This window comes from Mchenga conophoros, linkage group LG2 (genome assembly GCF_057382185.1).
Source record: "Mchenga conophoros isolate Kocher_MC1m ecotype Shallow Benthic linkage group LG2, M_conophoros_male_GT1.1, whole genome shotgun sequence".
NCBI lineage: Eukaryota > Metazoa > Chordata > Actinopteri > Cichliformes > Cichlidae > Mchenga > Mchenga conophoros.
In genome coordinates, this window is record NC_140527.1 from 22,790,012 (window position 1) to 22,804,352 (window position 14,341).

General features: G+C 43.4%; 1 protein-coding gene across 2 annotated transcripts in view; it reads right to left on the bottom strand.

The window, feature by feature from the left end:
* The window catches only part of gpc3 (glypican 3), a 133,600-nt gene that overhangs the window by 51,575 nt on the left and 67,684 nt on the right, over positions 1 to 14,341 (bottom strand). For both annotated transcript variants that reach the window (XM_085288498.1, XM_085288488.1), the window contains exon 3: positions 7,424 to 8,109. In XM_085288498.1, the coding sequence (XP_085144624.1) occupies positions 7,424 to 8,109 (686 nt within the window). The remainder of the gene's footprint in view (positions 1 to 7,423; positions 8,110 to 14,341) is intronic.

Here is a 14,341-nt window from a genome sequence, read left to right on the forward strand (position 1 = left end):
CATAATCTCAATAGTCAAACATTCCAAAGTTCCATCAATAGCCATAGACATAGTTGTTACAACATTATATTTTATAGAGTTATGAACATATATAGCAACCCCGCCGCCCGCCTTATTTAATCTATTCATGTATTTTAAATCATATCCATTCAAACAAAAATCTATTCCTTTATCGACATTGAACCACGTTTCAGTGATGGCTATAACACTAAAGGGGCGAGAAAATTGTTGCAAATAGTCCTTAATGAAATCAAAATTAGAGTACATACTTCTGCTGTTAAAGTGAATTAATGAGAGCTTCCCGTCTAGGTTAATTTCTTTTTCATATTGTTCCTGAGTGAAATAATTACAATTTTTAACAAAAGAAGAGAGAAAGTTACTTTCAGAATCTATTTCTGGATCTATTATATTATGCTCCTTATATTCACAATCTAGATCAATTACTTTCTGTTGAAGAACTAATTTCAACGTGTCCATGTCATTTCCTGGTGTAATTGATACATTGGTGTCAGTTATACTTGTCCAGATCCTCCATGTTCCTCACTATCAGTACTTTTGCCTCTTCTGGTGTCCCGTTTAGCTTAATGAAAATCTTACAGTTTGTTACCCATGTATGTTGTATTTTACCGTTCTTCTTCAGTTGCCTTGCCTTCCTCGCGATGTCTGCGTTTTTTCGTGTCAGATGCTCATTAATGAAAACGTCCGTGCCTTTCAGTTTGCGTCCTTGTTTCAGCAGTGCGACCTTGTTCTTCCGATTGACAAATCTCATAACGACGGCCGGCGGTCTGTCACTCCTCCTGGGCAGTGAGTGACATGCTTCTATGTGCTCCAGGTCCATCTCTATCCCCTTGCTTTGGAGGAAGGACGCCACCTGTTGCTCCACCGAGCGGGTCTCCTCGTCGCTGGGCTCCCCGACGTTCCCGGCCACCGCGCGCGCGTACGAGCGCGGCTTGATTTTAATACCGCTGATGACCACGTCGTTCGTACGGGTGTACTGCTCCAGCTCATCCACCCGCCGCTCGAGATCCATGATCCGTCTGTCCTTCTCGGCATTTTGGAGGCGTAGCTGTTTTACCTCCTCCAGAAGCCCCAGAAGCAGCTCCTGCTGTGCCCTGACTGCGGCCACGTCTCCGCACAGCGCTCCGAGGGAGGTTTTAATGTCCTCAACCTCCTCTGGTGTTGGGCCTTTCTTGGGTGGCATACTGAAGCGAGAGCACGAGGCGGCCACCACGAAGGACCCGGAAGCGGAATTTCTGATGATGGCGCCTGGCTAGGCCTGCTGGCTGATGGTGGAGCCTGGCTGGGTCTGCTGGCTGTGGCCTGCTGGCTGATGGTGGAGCCTGGCTGTGGCCTGCTGGCTTCAGCATTACGGTGACTTCACTGTACTCAGATGGCCTCCACAGTCACAGATCTCAAGCCAACAGAGCACCTTTGGGATGTGGTGGAACAGGAGATTTGCATCGTGAACGTGCAGCTGACAAATCTGCAGTGTGATGCTGTCATGTTAGTATGGACCAAAATCCACCACCTGTGGTGTGAAGATTTAAAGCAACCCTGGTATTAGTAAGATGTATCTAAAGAAGGGGCTGGTGAGTGATAAAAATCTATCATAATTTACAGTGTTAAGCTACAGAATGATCCCTCTGGGACCTTTAAACATCCCAAATCATCTTCTATAATTTGCATTGAACAGTTAAACATGACTTTTATTAATTATGCATCAATTAAATATTTAAACACGACTAGATAAATAACTAAGAAATAGCTGATAAATTAGAAATATGTTGGAGCGTTTGGAAATCTGATTGGCTGGATGCTGGCTCTGATGGTATCAACGGTTTCAGAGCTGGCTGCGCTTCCCGTTTCTCTGCAGTAGTTTCGCACTTGTTCGAACGGATTAATAGGCAATAAAAATGCAGCGAAGATTTAATTAGTTTTCTTGTTTTCTCGCTGAAGCAACAGTTTGGATGTGATTTGATCTGCCTCTGATATGTGTGAGCACAATGGGAAAGCCACCAAATAAAGACAGCTGATGAAAAGAGTGTGTTATTGACAAAAACTGCAACAGGCACACAAAGAGCTATTTGATATTAGACTTAAAACTAAGCACCCAGCTGCATTGAGTGTATAACAACACATAAGTCATGTACTCCGCAGTATATCTCCTCTAATCTTGGTCAGATCCATCATATTTCTGTCTCAACCTACTTCCCGTCTTCATTTTCAGCCGAGGGGTCGAGGGGTGATGGATGTCTCCTCCACACTCTCCTGTCCTCCTTCCCCTTGGGCTTGCTCTTCACACACTTCCCCCCTCCCACTCTATTCTTTCGTCTCTCCGTCTCTTTGTCCCCTCTTTCTCTCCTTTCTTTCTCCTCGGTAACTGGTAAAAATAGAGCTTCATAAATCATGCATCGTCTTTCACAGCAGTGCGTAAAAAATAAAAGAGAGGAAAAGAAATAAATGGGGGGGGGGGATGTTGAGGATGAGATGTGGAGACGGAGGTGGATGACATCAAACTCCAGGAGAAGGGTGGGAAGTTGACAGGGGAATAGATTGGAGCTGCAGGGCTCTTGGCTGCCCTCTCCGTCTCTCTGAACATTGGCTGATTCACGCTGGAGTTGGAGGAAATGAATGTTAACATGCCAAGGAGTGGGCTGGCGGACGATGAGTGGTCATCTCGCCAGCAGAGTTACATGTTTCAAGCTCGCAGAGCGGAGAAGAGATGTCTCTCTCGCACCTTGAGGACTCTCTTACTCAGATAGGGTCGATCCGTCTGTCGCCCTTAGTAACAGGGGTCTGCACTCTGACTGGCGGGAAGGTTAAGTGTGAGATCGCTACGACAACTGCACCACATGTAGAATCACATGAAACCCCAAAACAAGGCACGGTAGATCCATTAGGCTGTTGTACAAAATATTGTATCACGAGAATATTACTTAAGGGTTCCTCTTAGTGAAAAAATCACCACGGCTGTGATTTTTTTAAAAAGATTAGAAATCAAAGTTATTTGATAACGCAGCTGCAGCGAGTTTTATTTGATCGTGTTAAAAACATGGCTGTAAGCTGCCATAACCCCCCACCATTATAAGATGATGAAATGTTTGGGAGAACCCCAGTAAGAGTGCAGAGTCCATGCTCCAAGTTTGGTGCCAGCAGATGAAAAACTTCCTGTTAGGCCATCTGGTGTTGATTTCAACTGGCTGTAACAGACACATGCTGTATAAACATCTAAAATCAATCTGATAACTTTGGTGAGAATTGGTCTGAGGATTCATCTGCGCTATTTTAGGCAAAATGATTACTGCACTGCCAAATAATCGCCACATAATGTAAATATTTCCTCTGTAAATGAAGCGCCCAAATCCATGACCCACAGATCAAAGCATTACTGTGATATGAACTCACTTCCTGTTTGGTATCCCTGCAAATGATTTTGATAGGCTGTGGTGGACAATCAATCTATCCCCAACAAGTCACCATTTAATTCAGGTTACATTTTTGACAGCTCTGCCAACAGTTTTAGTTTCCATGACGAATAAACATTTCTGAAAATTCAAATTTTTCCATCTGTTTCATTTATAGTGAAAACTGGGCTTCAAAGGTACATCATATCTGAAAATCCATCCAAACAATCATGTTGCCGTTTACATCCACGCTTTATGTCCACGATTTACTTTCAACCTTTTAAATTGCTGTCACCTCGTCATCATGTGATCTTGTGGCAAAATTTGTAATTAAAGAAATAGTGCATGCATTTGTTTTTGTTTTGTGGGGTGACAATAAAAAAGTTAGTGTAATGACCACAAAACGGTCATCTTTAACTACCTTGAAGAAATTCCATCAAGATTTTAAAAAGAACCGCACAGCTGGTTAGACAACATGAAACCAGTCCCTGCAGCCACAGCTGTCTCTGGGTGTCACCATGTTTGTCACCTGCCTGCAATTCTGTATATTCTTCTCATTTAAAAAACTTTTTTTTACTGCTTTTCGCTTTTTCTCTTATCATTCTTCTTATAGCTGATGTTCTACATGTTACCAAACAGGATAAACTATAAAGCTGCTTGTTGGTTGTTGGGAGGGAGCTTTTTCACCATAGGGCTCATTTTCATGTTCAAGAAACCAGTTTGGGATTGTTTGAGTTTTGTGATATGGTGCATAGGCCCATCAGAAGATGGGTACACTGACGTCATAAAAGGATGGACGAGGTCAGCAACAATAATCAGGAAGAATGTGGTATTTTAATGGTGCTTAACTGATACTAAGGCAGCCAAAGTATGCCAAGAAAATATCGCCTGCGCTATTAAACCACCAGGCGAAGGCTGAACCGCTGATACAAGGCAGGATAGATCCATGCTTTTATGTTTCATGCCAAAGTTTGACCCTACCACCCGGATGTAGCAACAGAAATCGAGACTCATCAGACTTTTATTGCCCAATTTTGATGAGTCTGTGTGAATGGTAGCCTCAGTTTCCTGTTCTTAGTTGACACCCAGTTTGGTCTTCTTCTCATTCAAGGTTCAGTGTTTTGTGTGTTCAGAGATGCTCTTCTGCACACCTTGGTAGTATGTAGAAGAGCCTACAAACAAGGTGGTAACTCAGCTACTGTTCCTCTCAGCTTGAAGCAATCTGGCCATTCTCCTCTGACTTCTGCATGAAAAACTTTCACCCAGAGATCTGCTGCTCAGCGAATGTTTTCTCTGTTTCAGATCTTTCGCTGTAAGCCCTAGAGATGGTAGTGCAAGAAAAAACCCAGTGGATCAGCTGTTTATGGCACCAACAACCATGCTATGCTTAAAGTCAGTTAATTTTAAGCTCAGCAGGTCGTCTATACAGGTGAAAAAACCCTGACACCACTGTAGTTAGTGGTCCTTCATTCAGGTGTTTAACTCTGGGTGAGGCTCTTTAGTGTGACACAATTAGCCCTGAGAGAGACAATAGCTCTGTCCCTTCTGTGACACTAAGAAAGGAGCGAGATGACATTCACATCCTCTGTCTCTCACACACACACACACACTTTTTCACCGAGTCAGTGAATACACTGTCACAGCAGCCCCGTTCTGCCTCATATACAGGACACAGACTCATAAACACAATGTAACATCATGATGATTTGAATTGGAGTCTTAAGTACCACAGACAAGAATTTTTAAAAAAAATCCATCTCAAACACACACACAGAAGAAAGTGAGCTTTCCCCCACAAGTCAGTGATTCATAGATGCAGCCACACCCTCACACTGCAGAGTAAGTGAGGTCAACCTGTGCGTTAATAAATGATGGGTTCAGAGTGAAAACCTGGTCACTGTGGGGATTCAGGGTGTGAGAGTGAAAAGTTCAGCAGATATCCAGGAGAAAAAGCACATCCAGCTCTGTAACCCCAGCAGAAAGGGCCTTTCATATTTCATAAGCAGTTCTGTCTGACTTCGCATGTGGGCTAAGAACCAACTTGATGGTTTTATTGCAGTTAACGCTACACATAACGGGTCACCGCTGCTGAGAAGTGAGAGACAAGTTTCAGAGAGACGTGCTGGGAGCATCTGTCTGATACGTGCTAGTCTTCATCCCTCTCTTGCCTGCTTGTTGCTTCTCCTTTTAATGCAGTTCCACCCAAAGTGCATTTTTGCTTTGGATGTGGAGAAGTAATGTGTTGCAGCCTGCTGTCTTAGGCAGAAGAAACGTCTCAGCCTGTCTTCTTCAGCACCGAACGCTGAAAAAGGATGTGACTCAGCGGGTCTAATGTGGTTACAAGCATACATACTATCAGTGTGATACTACAGCGGGAGGTGTCACCAAATCTCTGCTCGCACGATTAGAGATTTAGTGAAATCAAAGGTGAAAAAAATATGTAGACTCTCACATTACTGCTATAGGTATACCAAGAGTTCAGGTAAAATTAAAACACTATAGAATAATATAAATGAATCATTTGCAGTCTTTTAATGTAAGCAGAAGGAAAGTGGGTCGGCTCAGTGAGAGGACTGCAGTGATTATGCGCTATAGGCCAGAAAACAAGCAAATAAACAACATTCAGAGAAATTTATTCAAATCATCTCGAAACTGAAAATCCAGATAAACAAGGTTATCAAGTGTTTTCGTCTCATGGCCACAACTGAGGTGATATTTGTAGCTGTGTTCTCTTCCAACCTGCTGAGATCAAAATGAGATGATTGCTGCCTTGATTAGCAACATCTCATCTCGTAGTGTTCAAAGCAGCAACTAGGGCTGCTCGATTATGGCAAAAATGATAATCACGATTATTTTCACCGAAATTGAGATCTCGATTATTTGACGATATTTATTTAACAATAACAATGTATTGAATAATGACTTTAAAGATTGTCAAAAAATAATATAAAATAGTATGCAAATACTGATAACAGTGCAAATGTTCGCAATATAAAAAATAAATGAAAAATATAAACATCTATGTTTAGTGAACTTTGCAGCGTTGCTCTGTGGTGCAGCTACGACACTGTAGCAAAGTTTACACTCTATGTCTACTTGATCCACGTCAGACTCCGCGAACCCATAATGTTTCCACACCACTGAAGTTTTTTTTACCTCGTTTGGTACCGGGCCGCGAGAGTTGAGGCTCAGGTGTGAAATGTATAGTTTTCAGGGTTTTTATCGGTTTTCAGCGTTATTTTGTTATCGTTTTTATCGTTAACTCAGTTTTCCTCGGTATTTTCACATGTGTTATGAATAAATCTCATTTTTTTCGGTACCGGTACTAGTATTATTTTGTTGTATTTATCCGCGACACCTTAAAGGCCGGTCCATGAAAATATTGTCGGGCATAAACCGGTCCGTGGCGCAAAAAAGGCTGGGGACCGCTGCTCTTAATTGTTGTGTGCGCTCGATTTGCCACACGGAGCAGTGCGAGAGTAAAGCAGGAGGGAGGGGCTAATAATCGGCTCAGTCATTTTTAATGATCGTTGAAAGCCCAGATCGTAATCGTAATTAAAATTCGATTAATTGAGCAGCCCTAGCAGCAAGTATTGTAAGCTGCTGGGACCTTTCTGGTAGGGTTTCAGATGAAAGACCAGACTTCTAGCAGGTTGTAACTTCAACAACAGAGCCCCCATACTGCAGACCTTTAACATTTAAATAGGCAGCAGCATGCGGGGCTGGAAAGCTAAACCAACAAGCGAAAAAATAAATAAAAGGCCCTGTGCGTGGTTTTTATCAGGCCTGCAGCAAATTTCATATTCGAGTGATGACTCGAAGAAAGTTTTATTGGGAATACAAACAAATGCAGACGGAGAAAGTAACATTGCATTTGCAGAGGGATGATAAATACCAAGCTCAAATCACATTTGATGACCATAAAGCAGGTCCAAGTTGTGACATCGCTCTGGATTTATTCCTCTTCAGTTTAAAAGCACATCTTACAGTGTGTACGTGTGTTAGTGTACGGGACTCACCAGGGTGTTCAGGTGGCTGCGGGTATTCACGGCGTGTTTGAGAGCCAGTTTAATCATTGTGGGCAGTCTAAGAACAACAGCCTCCATATCCTGCTCTCCCCTCATGGCACCAGCCAACTTCCCCAGTCCATCTATATAGCTCCTCCAATGAGGCTGCACTTCTGCAGCTCCCCCCAGGCAGTTGTGCATCACTGCTTGACAGAAGCCTCTGCAGGCCGGCGGCCCCAGCATGCCCTGGCAGTGCGGGCAGTACCACAGCCTCAGCAGGGACCGGCTGCACTCTCGGCCGGGCCGCAGATGGTCTGTGGTGTTGACGACCTCGATGCCCAGGTTCAGCGCCTGCAGGAAGACTCGTGTGGCCAGGAGGGAGCGAGAGAGTCGAGTCATCATCAGTTTAGGATAAGGACCAAATGCTCCCGAGTCCTTCCAAGCTCCTCTTACACACTCCTCGGACACTGAGGTGCCACTGCCTCCCAGCAGGCGGCGGTACGTGAGCGGAAAGAGGCGGCCGTAGAGCACCGCCACCATGTGGTCAACTGTGGAGTCCGAGCCAAGGATGTAAAGCGACATGTCCAGGAACAGCTGCCCCACAGAGCTCTGGGCACCGCTCGCAAGAGTCGGGAACTCTGACTTCAGCATCGTCAGGGTGGAGTTACGTCCGTGGCGCAGCACCAGGTCAAAGGCCTCTGCAAGAAAGAGTGAGACAGGGTGACAGTCAGGCCATCTTCTGAAAGCTCAAAAATTTCATTCAGTCACGCCTTAATAATCACTACAATTACCTCAAAGTTCTCAGCAAACAGGCATCAGCTTAACTCAAAAACATGAAACACGCAAACAGAAGCTTTCCCCCAAACAAAGATCCTATCCTTAACGATCAAAGCCAGGGAAAACTTCCCACGCGCAGCCTCGCGTTCCCTTTTTCCCACTTTTTCTCCATTTGTTGTTTTCCTCTAATGTGCTCACACACACTCTGAGGAAAAGCACGAACACATGCGTGTTATTACAGTAACGGGTGATGGCTTCAAACGAGCTTCTCCAATAGATAAACAGTGAGATTCTGGCTTTGACCTTTCCACAGTACAAAGCAACGGTCTGTAAAAAGCTCACAGAATCGTAAAAAGACACCAGTAACGTCAATATATTAGTCAAGTGTGAGAGGCATGGCCGTAAGGATGTCTGTGAGGAGAAAAGCATTCAAAACCTGCAGGAGGGAGTGGAGCAGGGGCCACTGTGAGAAGAGAAAATAATCAGTGGCGTTTCAAGGCACAAAGTGAAGTCTTATCAACAAGGTGGCACAAGAAGCGGGAGCTCCATCATCGACCCAGTTGCAAAATGAGTGAGGACCCGACAACAGAGGGGATTTAAAGCTCCATTACTGAACTTAGCAGGGGAGCCGGGACTCAGTGAAATGAAGCTTTGGACGGGAGAATAGCGTGAGATCCCGAAATCCCATTTATACCACGGCTAGTCCACTATATCACTTTGTTGGGAGTGACTGCCGCAAATGCTTTGTGAGGAGCAGAGGAAAAACAGTGGTTTAGGGAACATTAGAGGAAGTTATTGGTTTATGTGCTACAACAAATAGCCATTTCATCTTTGTTATTCGTTTTTCCCTGCTTGGATAGTTTAATTTGTTTTTCTTCATGCCTCTCTGAGGTCAGTGAAGCCTATGCGGAGCTTTGGCGTTGAGAAACAATTTAACTCCTCTGTTTTTAGGACATAATGTGACTTTCTGTGTATGCGTAAACAAATCCACATGAGGATATAAATACATATATATGAGATGTTTCACTATGATTGAAATGAATTCTGTAAACTAAGTAAACTCTCACAGAGGAATAAACACATTCGTTCCTCAAATTAAACATTCACAGTGTTTTTGTTCATCTGAGGTTATATTTACCTCGTTTTAAGATTTTTATTATCATCCGATATGTAAAACCTTAGAAACGAGTGCAATTTCTTCTTCCCATGTTTAGTAGGACTCGAAACACAGCAGCTAATGCATAAATGCAAGCAGGCCCGAAGTGATCCAGCTTTGCTATTTGTGGTGTGAAGTGAGGTGAAAACACACTGATATGAGCTGCAAATGTTTCAACTCATTTTGAGGCTCAGCGATTTCAATTTATTAATTTACAGAAACTTATTTTGAAGAAAAAAACAAGAAGAAATTGATTCTCTGTCAAAGTCTCAGATCAAAGGATAAACAAATATAGTAGGGCTGGGTATCGTCACTGATTTCTAGAATCGATTCAATTCCGATTCACAAGGTCCCAAATCGATTCGATCCACGATTCGATTTAATTCGATTCGATTCGATTTAAATCTGGGAAATTTTGACAGTCAGAAGTATAATTCAGATCAGAACATTTACATATTTTTGTATCTATAAAAAGGAAGCTGACACTCGCAAGACTTTATCCAAGGTGTGAGCATCACAGCAGATGCCTTTGTGTCAAAGTAGCTGAAGATAAAACACAGAAAAACATGAAGGTGATTTTCCTGGCCTGGGATTTTATAAAAATATTCTGCAGTACATCAAAAACGAAAGAAAACCATTAATTAATGAACATTACCTCTGACGTTACAGCGGTTTTATTAGAGACACGTTAAGCATTTTGCATTTTGAATAATATTAAAAAGTTTAAATTTGTTCAGTATTGAACAGCAGAAATGAGGCTTTCTTTTCGGAAGAATGTAAAAGGGAAAAAAACAGCGGCCGACAGCGCTGTAAACAACAGTAGACTTGTGTAACAAGCAAGCGAATAATGAAGAAAGCGAAACTGTTCGAGAGAGAGAGAGAGCTGCACATCGCAATGGAAGCAAAACAGTAAAAGAGTGAATTCATGACGATGTTTATGTGAAGCGTTTGGATCTTCTTTTGCTGCTGGTTCGGTCAATATTGTTTGGAGAGAGATCAAACTAACAGCTTTAGAATCGGCGCATAAAGGGCGTGAACACAAAGCGCGGACCCGGATCAGCGAGCTGTCGGCTTTCAGCCCTGACTGTGAGAAAGGCGACATCTAACTGATTCTGATCCGCAGGTCGCGCTGTGTCTTTAAGTCTATGTGCAGAATCCCTGTACCTGCTCTCATTTACTGTTTGGTGGTTCTTGAAATTTTGTGAGATGTCACCAGAGATTCTGGCATTTCGGACAAAATAAATTTATATTAAAAAATCGATTCAGGATTTTAATGAATCGATTTTACGTTATCCAAGCCAGAATCGATTTTAATCGATGAATCGATTATAAAAACCCACCCCTAAAATATAGCACAACCAGATTGTGGTTTACTTGCTAGCACGAATGAATGTCTGCAGCGCACTTATTTGCCCTTTTATGGCAACCAAACTGCACACTAGCAGGCAGATCAGAGCATATTATTATTAATAATTTGACACTAAATCCACCTTTTTGTGTTGTTGAATTGCTGCTGAATCATTTTAATCTTTCTGGTCCCGTTTTATCGTGTTCATTGCGGCACAAGGTATTTGCCTTTGTACGGGGAAAATTAAGCTCAGCTCTGGAAATAACAGGAAATATTAGAACATTTTTTGATGTTGCATAGCTTCACTGCCATGTTTCAAGGTTGTAAGCCTGAGTTTAAAAGTTGGTTTTCAACTTTAAAATGCTGAAAGTGTTGAAATATGCTGCCTTAACTGGCTAAAGAGAATCCTGTGAAGTAACGACCCTGTAAGTAGCCAGCTTTAGTTAATAAAATACTGAACCTGTTTAAGCAAACTTTATCATAGGCTGGAGTAAACTGCAGCTTTAGGGTCTAATGTGTATGTAAGCAGCCTGCTCGCTCAGCAGAACAGTCGCTGGCTGCCTAAAGGTTAAGAAAAGCATTGGAGGATGTTCAGGAGCAGCGCACATCTGTTTGGTTTTTCACTCTACGGCTGTCCTGCTGTGTCTGTGAAGCACTTCCCTCTGTGATCAGTGAAGAGGCAGATGTGCAGATTGCCAGCTGAGACAAGGAGACAGACTGAAAGGAGGGAAAACAAACCCACACCCACACACACACACACACGGTTACACACAGAACTCGCAGATGAGCACAGAAAGTTTTCAACAAGCAGATATTTGGTTATCGATTGAAAAGTGGAGGCAGTGAGAAAATGTATCCAGCTCACAAAGCGGTTTCTAAAAAAAATCCACCCACATCAAACCCTGAAATTCAGCCGCTACCTGTAGCATCTCTCACGCCGTAAAGAGGAGAGCCACTTTGCGATGGTAAAGAGAAATACTAGAGGGCTCTTCATAAATGCAATTCAATGGCTCTGAGTAGCCGGGGTCATAGCATGAACCATTGCGAGCCCATTTCCTGCAAATGCTCCTCACGTTCTTTCAGCGGTGAAAGCCTGGACGGGATCAGGTATCCTTTAATGGAGGGGAATGGGGCCGTATGTCGGGGACCTGTGACACGCCGGATACAAGTGTACGAGGTCAAGAGCACGCATTACAAGAGCAGGAGCCCAGAGCAGCATATTAGGTCACGCTTAAAATTAGCAGTAACATTCATTTTGTGAGCGTCAGGGATGGAGGCAGAAGGCTGCTGGAAAGCTGTTTCTCCTGAGACTGAAGGCCTTTTACTGACAGACCACCTGTTTACTCCAAGGCATCTGGGCATCTCATCTTTCTCAGGCCTTGAAATGCTCATGTCGGATTGACTAAATGCGGTCCAGTAAACCTCTACTATGCGAATTTCTCATAATATCTGGTTTCTGTGCATTTCAAGCCATTAATCCCAAATTAAGCAGCGATCAAGTATCACACATTTCATGTTATTAGTAAAATAAGTCTGATAAATCTGCGGCACAATGAGGTAAATTCTTTCTGACATCTAAAGCCTTTAAGTGACTGCAGCTCTGACATAAAACAGGCGCTCCCGTAATCTATGAAGGGCCTGTCAAATAAGCATATTTGATGTTCAGGAGCCCATCAGTCTCCACGTTACGTATAAGTACATAAATCTGCGGCTCATAACGTACCAGGCTTGGCTGACCGTTGCCTGTGGTTGACACGCTGCGAAGGCAAAGACATGCACCGTGCTGCCTCATCAATCAGCGGCCATACACCCATTATCCCCTGAGAGGAAAACATCAATAAATTACCCAGCCAATGAGACTAATCCATTTGGCTGATGGAGTTTCACCTCTAGCTGCCATGGAGACGGATGGAGGAGTCGCTGCCACCTGGTCCCGTTAACAAAGCCGTACCTGTCCGGGACGCAGACAGAGGACTGGCGGGGGTGCCACGGTGACACTTTTGATGTAAGGTGATTGGGCTTCTAAAGGGGGCCGGTGATGATCCAACTGTCTTATCATGTGTCTGTGGGTGCACCAAGCACGTGCGCAGGCTGACTCTAACAGACACCTCCCAGCAGCGTCGACGTTCAGTCGTGATTTTATGAGCTACAACAAAGCAGCATCTGTTCACTGACTGTAAACAGTGCGCTGCATTTTCCAGGCACGTTTCACTCAGAGCACTCTGCACTCAGGTAACCTGAGACCTGCTCCACCTGACAGCCCTTTTTTCCCCCTTGCGGGATTGTTGTACGTTTGCATCTGCTCGGGGCTTTACGGGACGGCGGCAGAGAGGCAGAGCGGGGCGGGGCCGGCTGATTCCAGGAACAAAGCAGGCAGGATGCTGGTAAGGCCTTGATAACATCACCAGCAGACCATGAGGGCCAATGGACAGCGGGGTAGAAATGAGAGGTGTATTAGGTTACTCCATCTGTTAGGGAGCACCTCATCGAACACACAAACACACACACGCACGTGCCCACACGCAGCCGCGCACAATGCAATCAGAGCACTCAGCAGCAGCCAGGTGGTGACAGCGAGGGCGAACATTTGGCGGACCATGGTGAGATGGCAAGGTGTAAGTCAGGTGTAAGGACACTCATACACACACACGCTAACAGATTTTTCTTTGTGTTCATTTAACTGCTGCCCTGTGAGCGTCCAGCTAATGTTTCCTCCCAGCTAGGCAGTAAAATAAACAAAATTCATACACTGCTTTTATTACTCGTAGTCTGTTTCTAATAAGAAAACAACTCGAGAGGTTTGTTTTGGGGGTTTTTTTCTCCAAAAACTCATACAGTCCACTCGGATCCACTGAAAAAAATATACAGCACTTTTACTTCTGTGTATATTTTTTGAAAATGTGGTTTATTATTTCAGGATAATCTTCAAGTCGTTATCTGTTCTACATTAATTGAAGGTTAAAATCTAGGTAGCAGTCCCAAGCTGCGCTGGATAAAAACACACAAACAGAACTTTACTTCTAAAGTTCTGAGACAGTTAAAAGATATTTTTCATAATTTGATGCATTAATGAAAAAATAGTTCTCAAATATTTCTATTTCAGTAAAAAAAATTGGCAAAATTTGTCATCTCTCATTTCTTTTTTGTTATTTATTTGAGGAGCCTGAGCTTCAGCCAGCAATAGTTCTCCAGGGTTTCTGACGCTCTTTCCAAGTTTTTCTTTGGATGTTGGCTCCTTTTTGACTGACTGATAGTGTTCCAGGATTACACTTATTGCATTGTCAGTGAGTTTGGGATCATTACCATGCTAAAAAATGAAGCCGTTGCCAATCTGATGCTTTCCAGATTTTATAACATGGTCGATCAAAATCTGGTCGATCACTTTTCTGTGTTCATAATTCTATCAGTTTTGACAAGATCAGTGCAGAAGTGCAGCCCAAACCATGACAGAGCCTCTGCTGTGTTTTACAGACCTCTCTTCTGACTTCCTCCATTCATACTGACGACTATTTCAAAATTAAAATTACGCATGTGGTTCTGTGGGCCAGGTAGGTTAGGACACACAGAACAGGATTTGAACTAAACAGCAGCTTTACTGCTGAACTCAAGCAAAATACAAAATACACAAAAACTCAGACAGGGCGAAAGA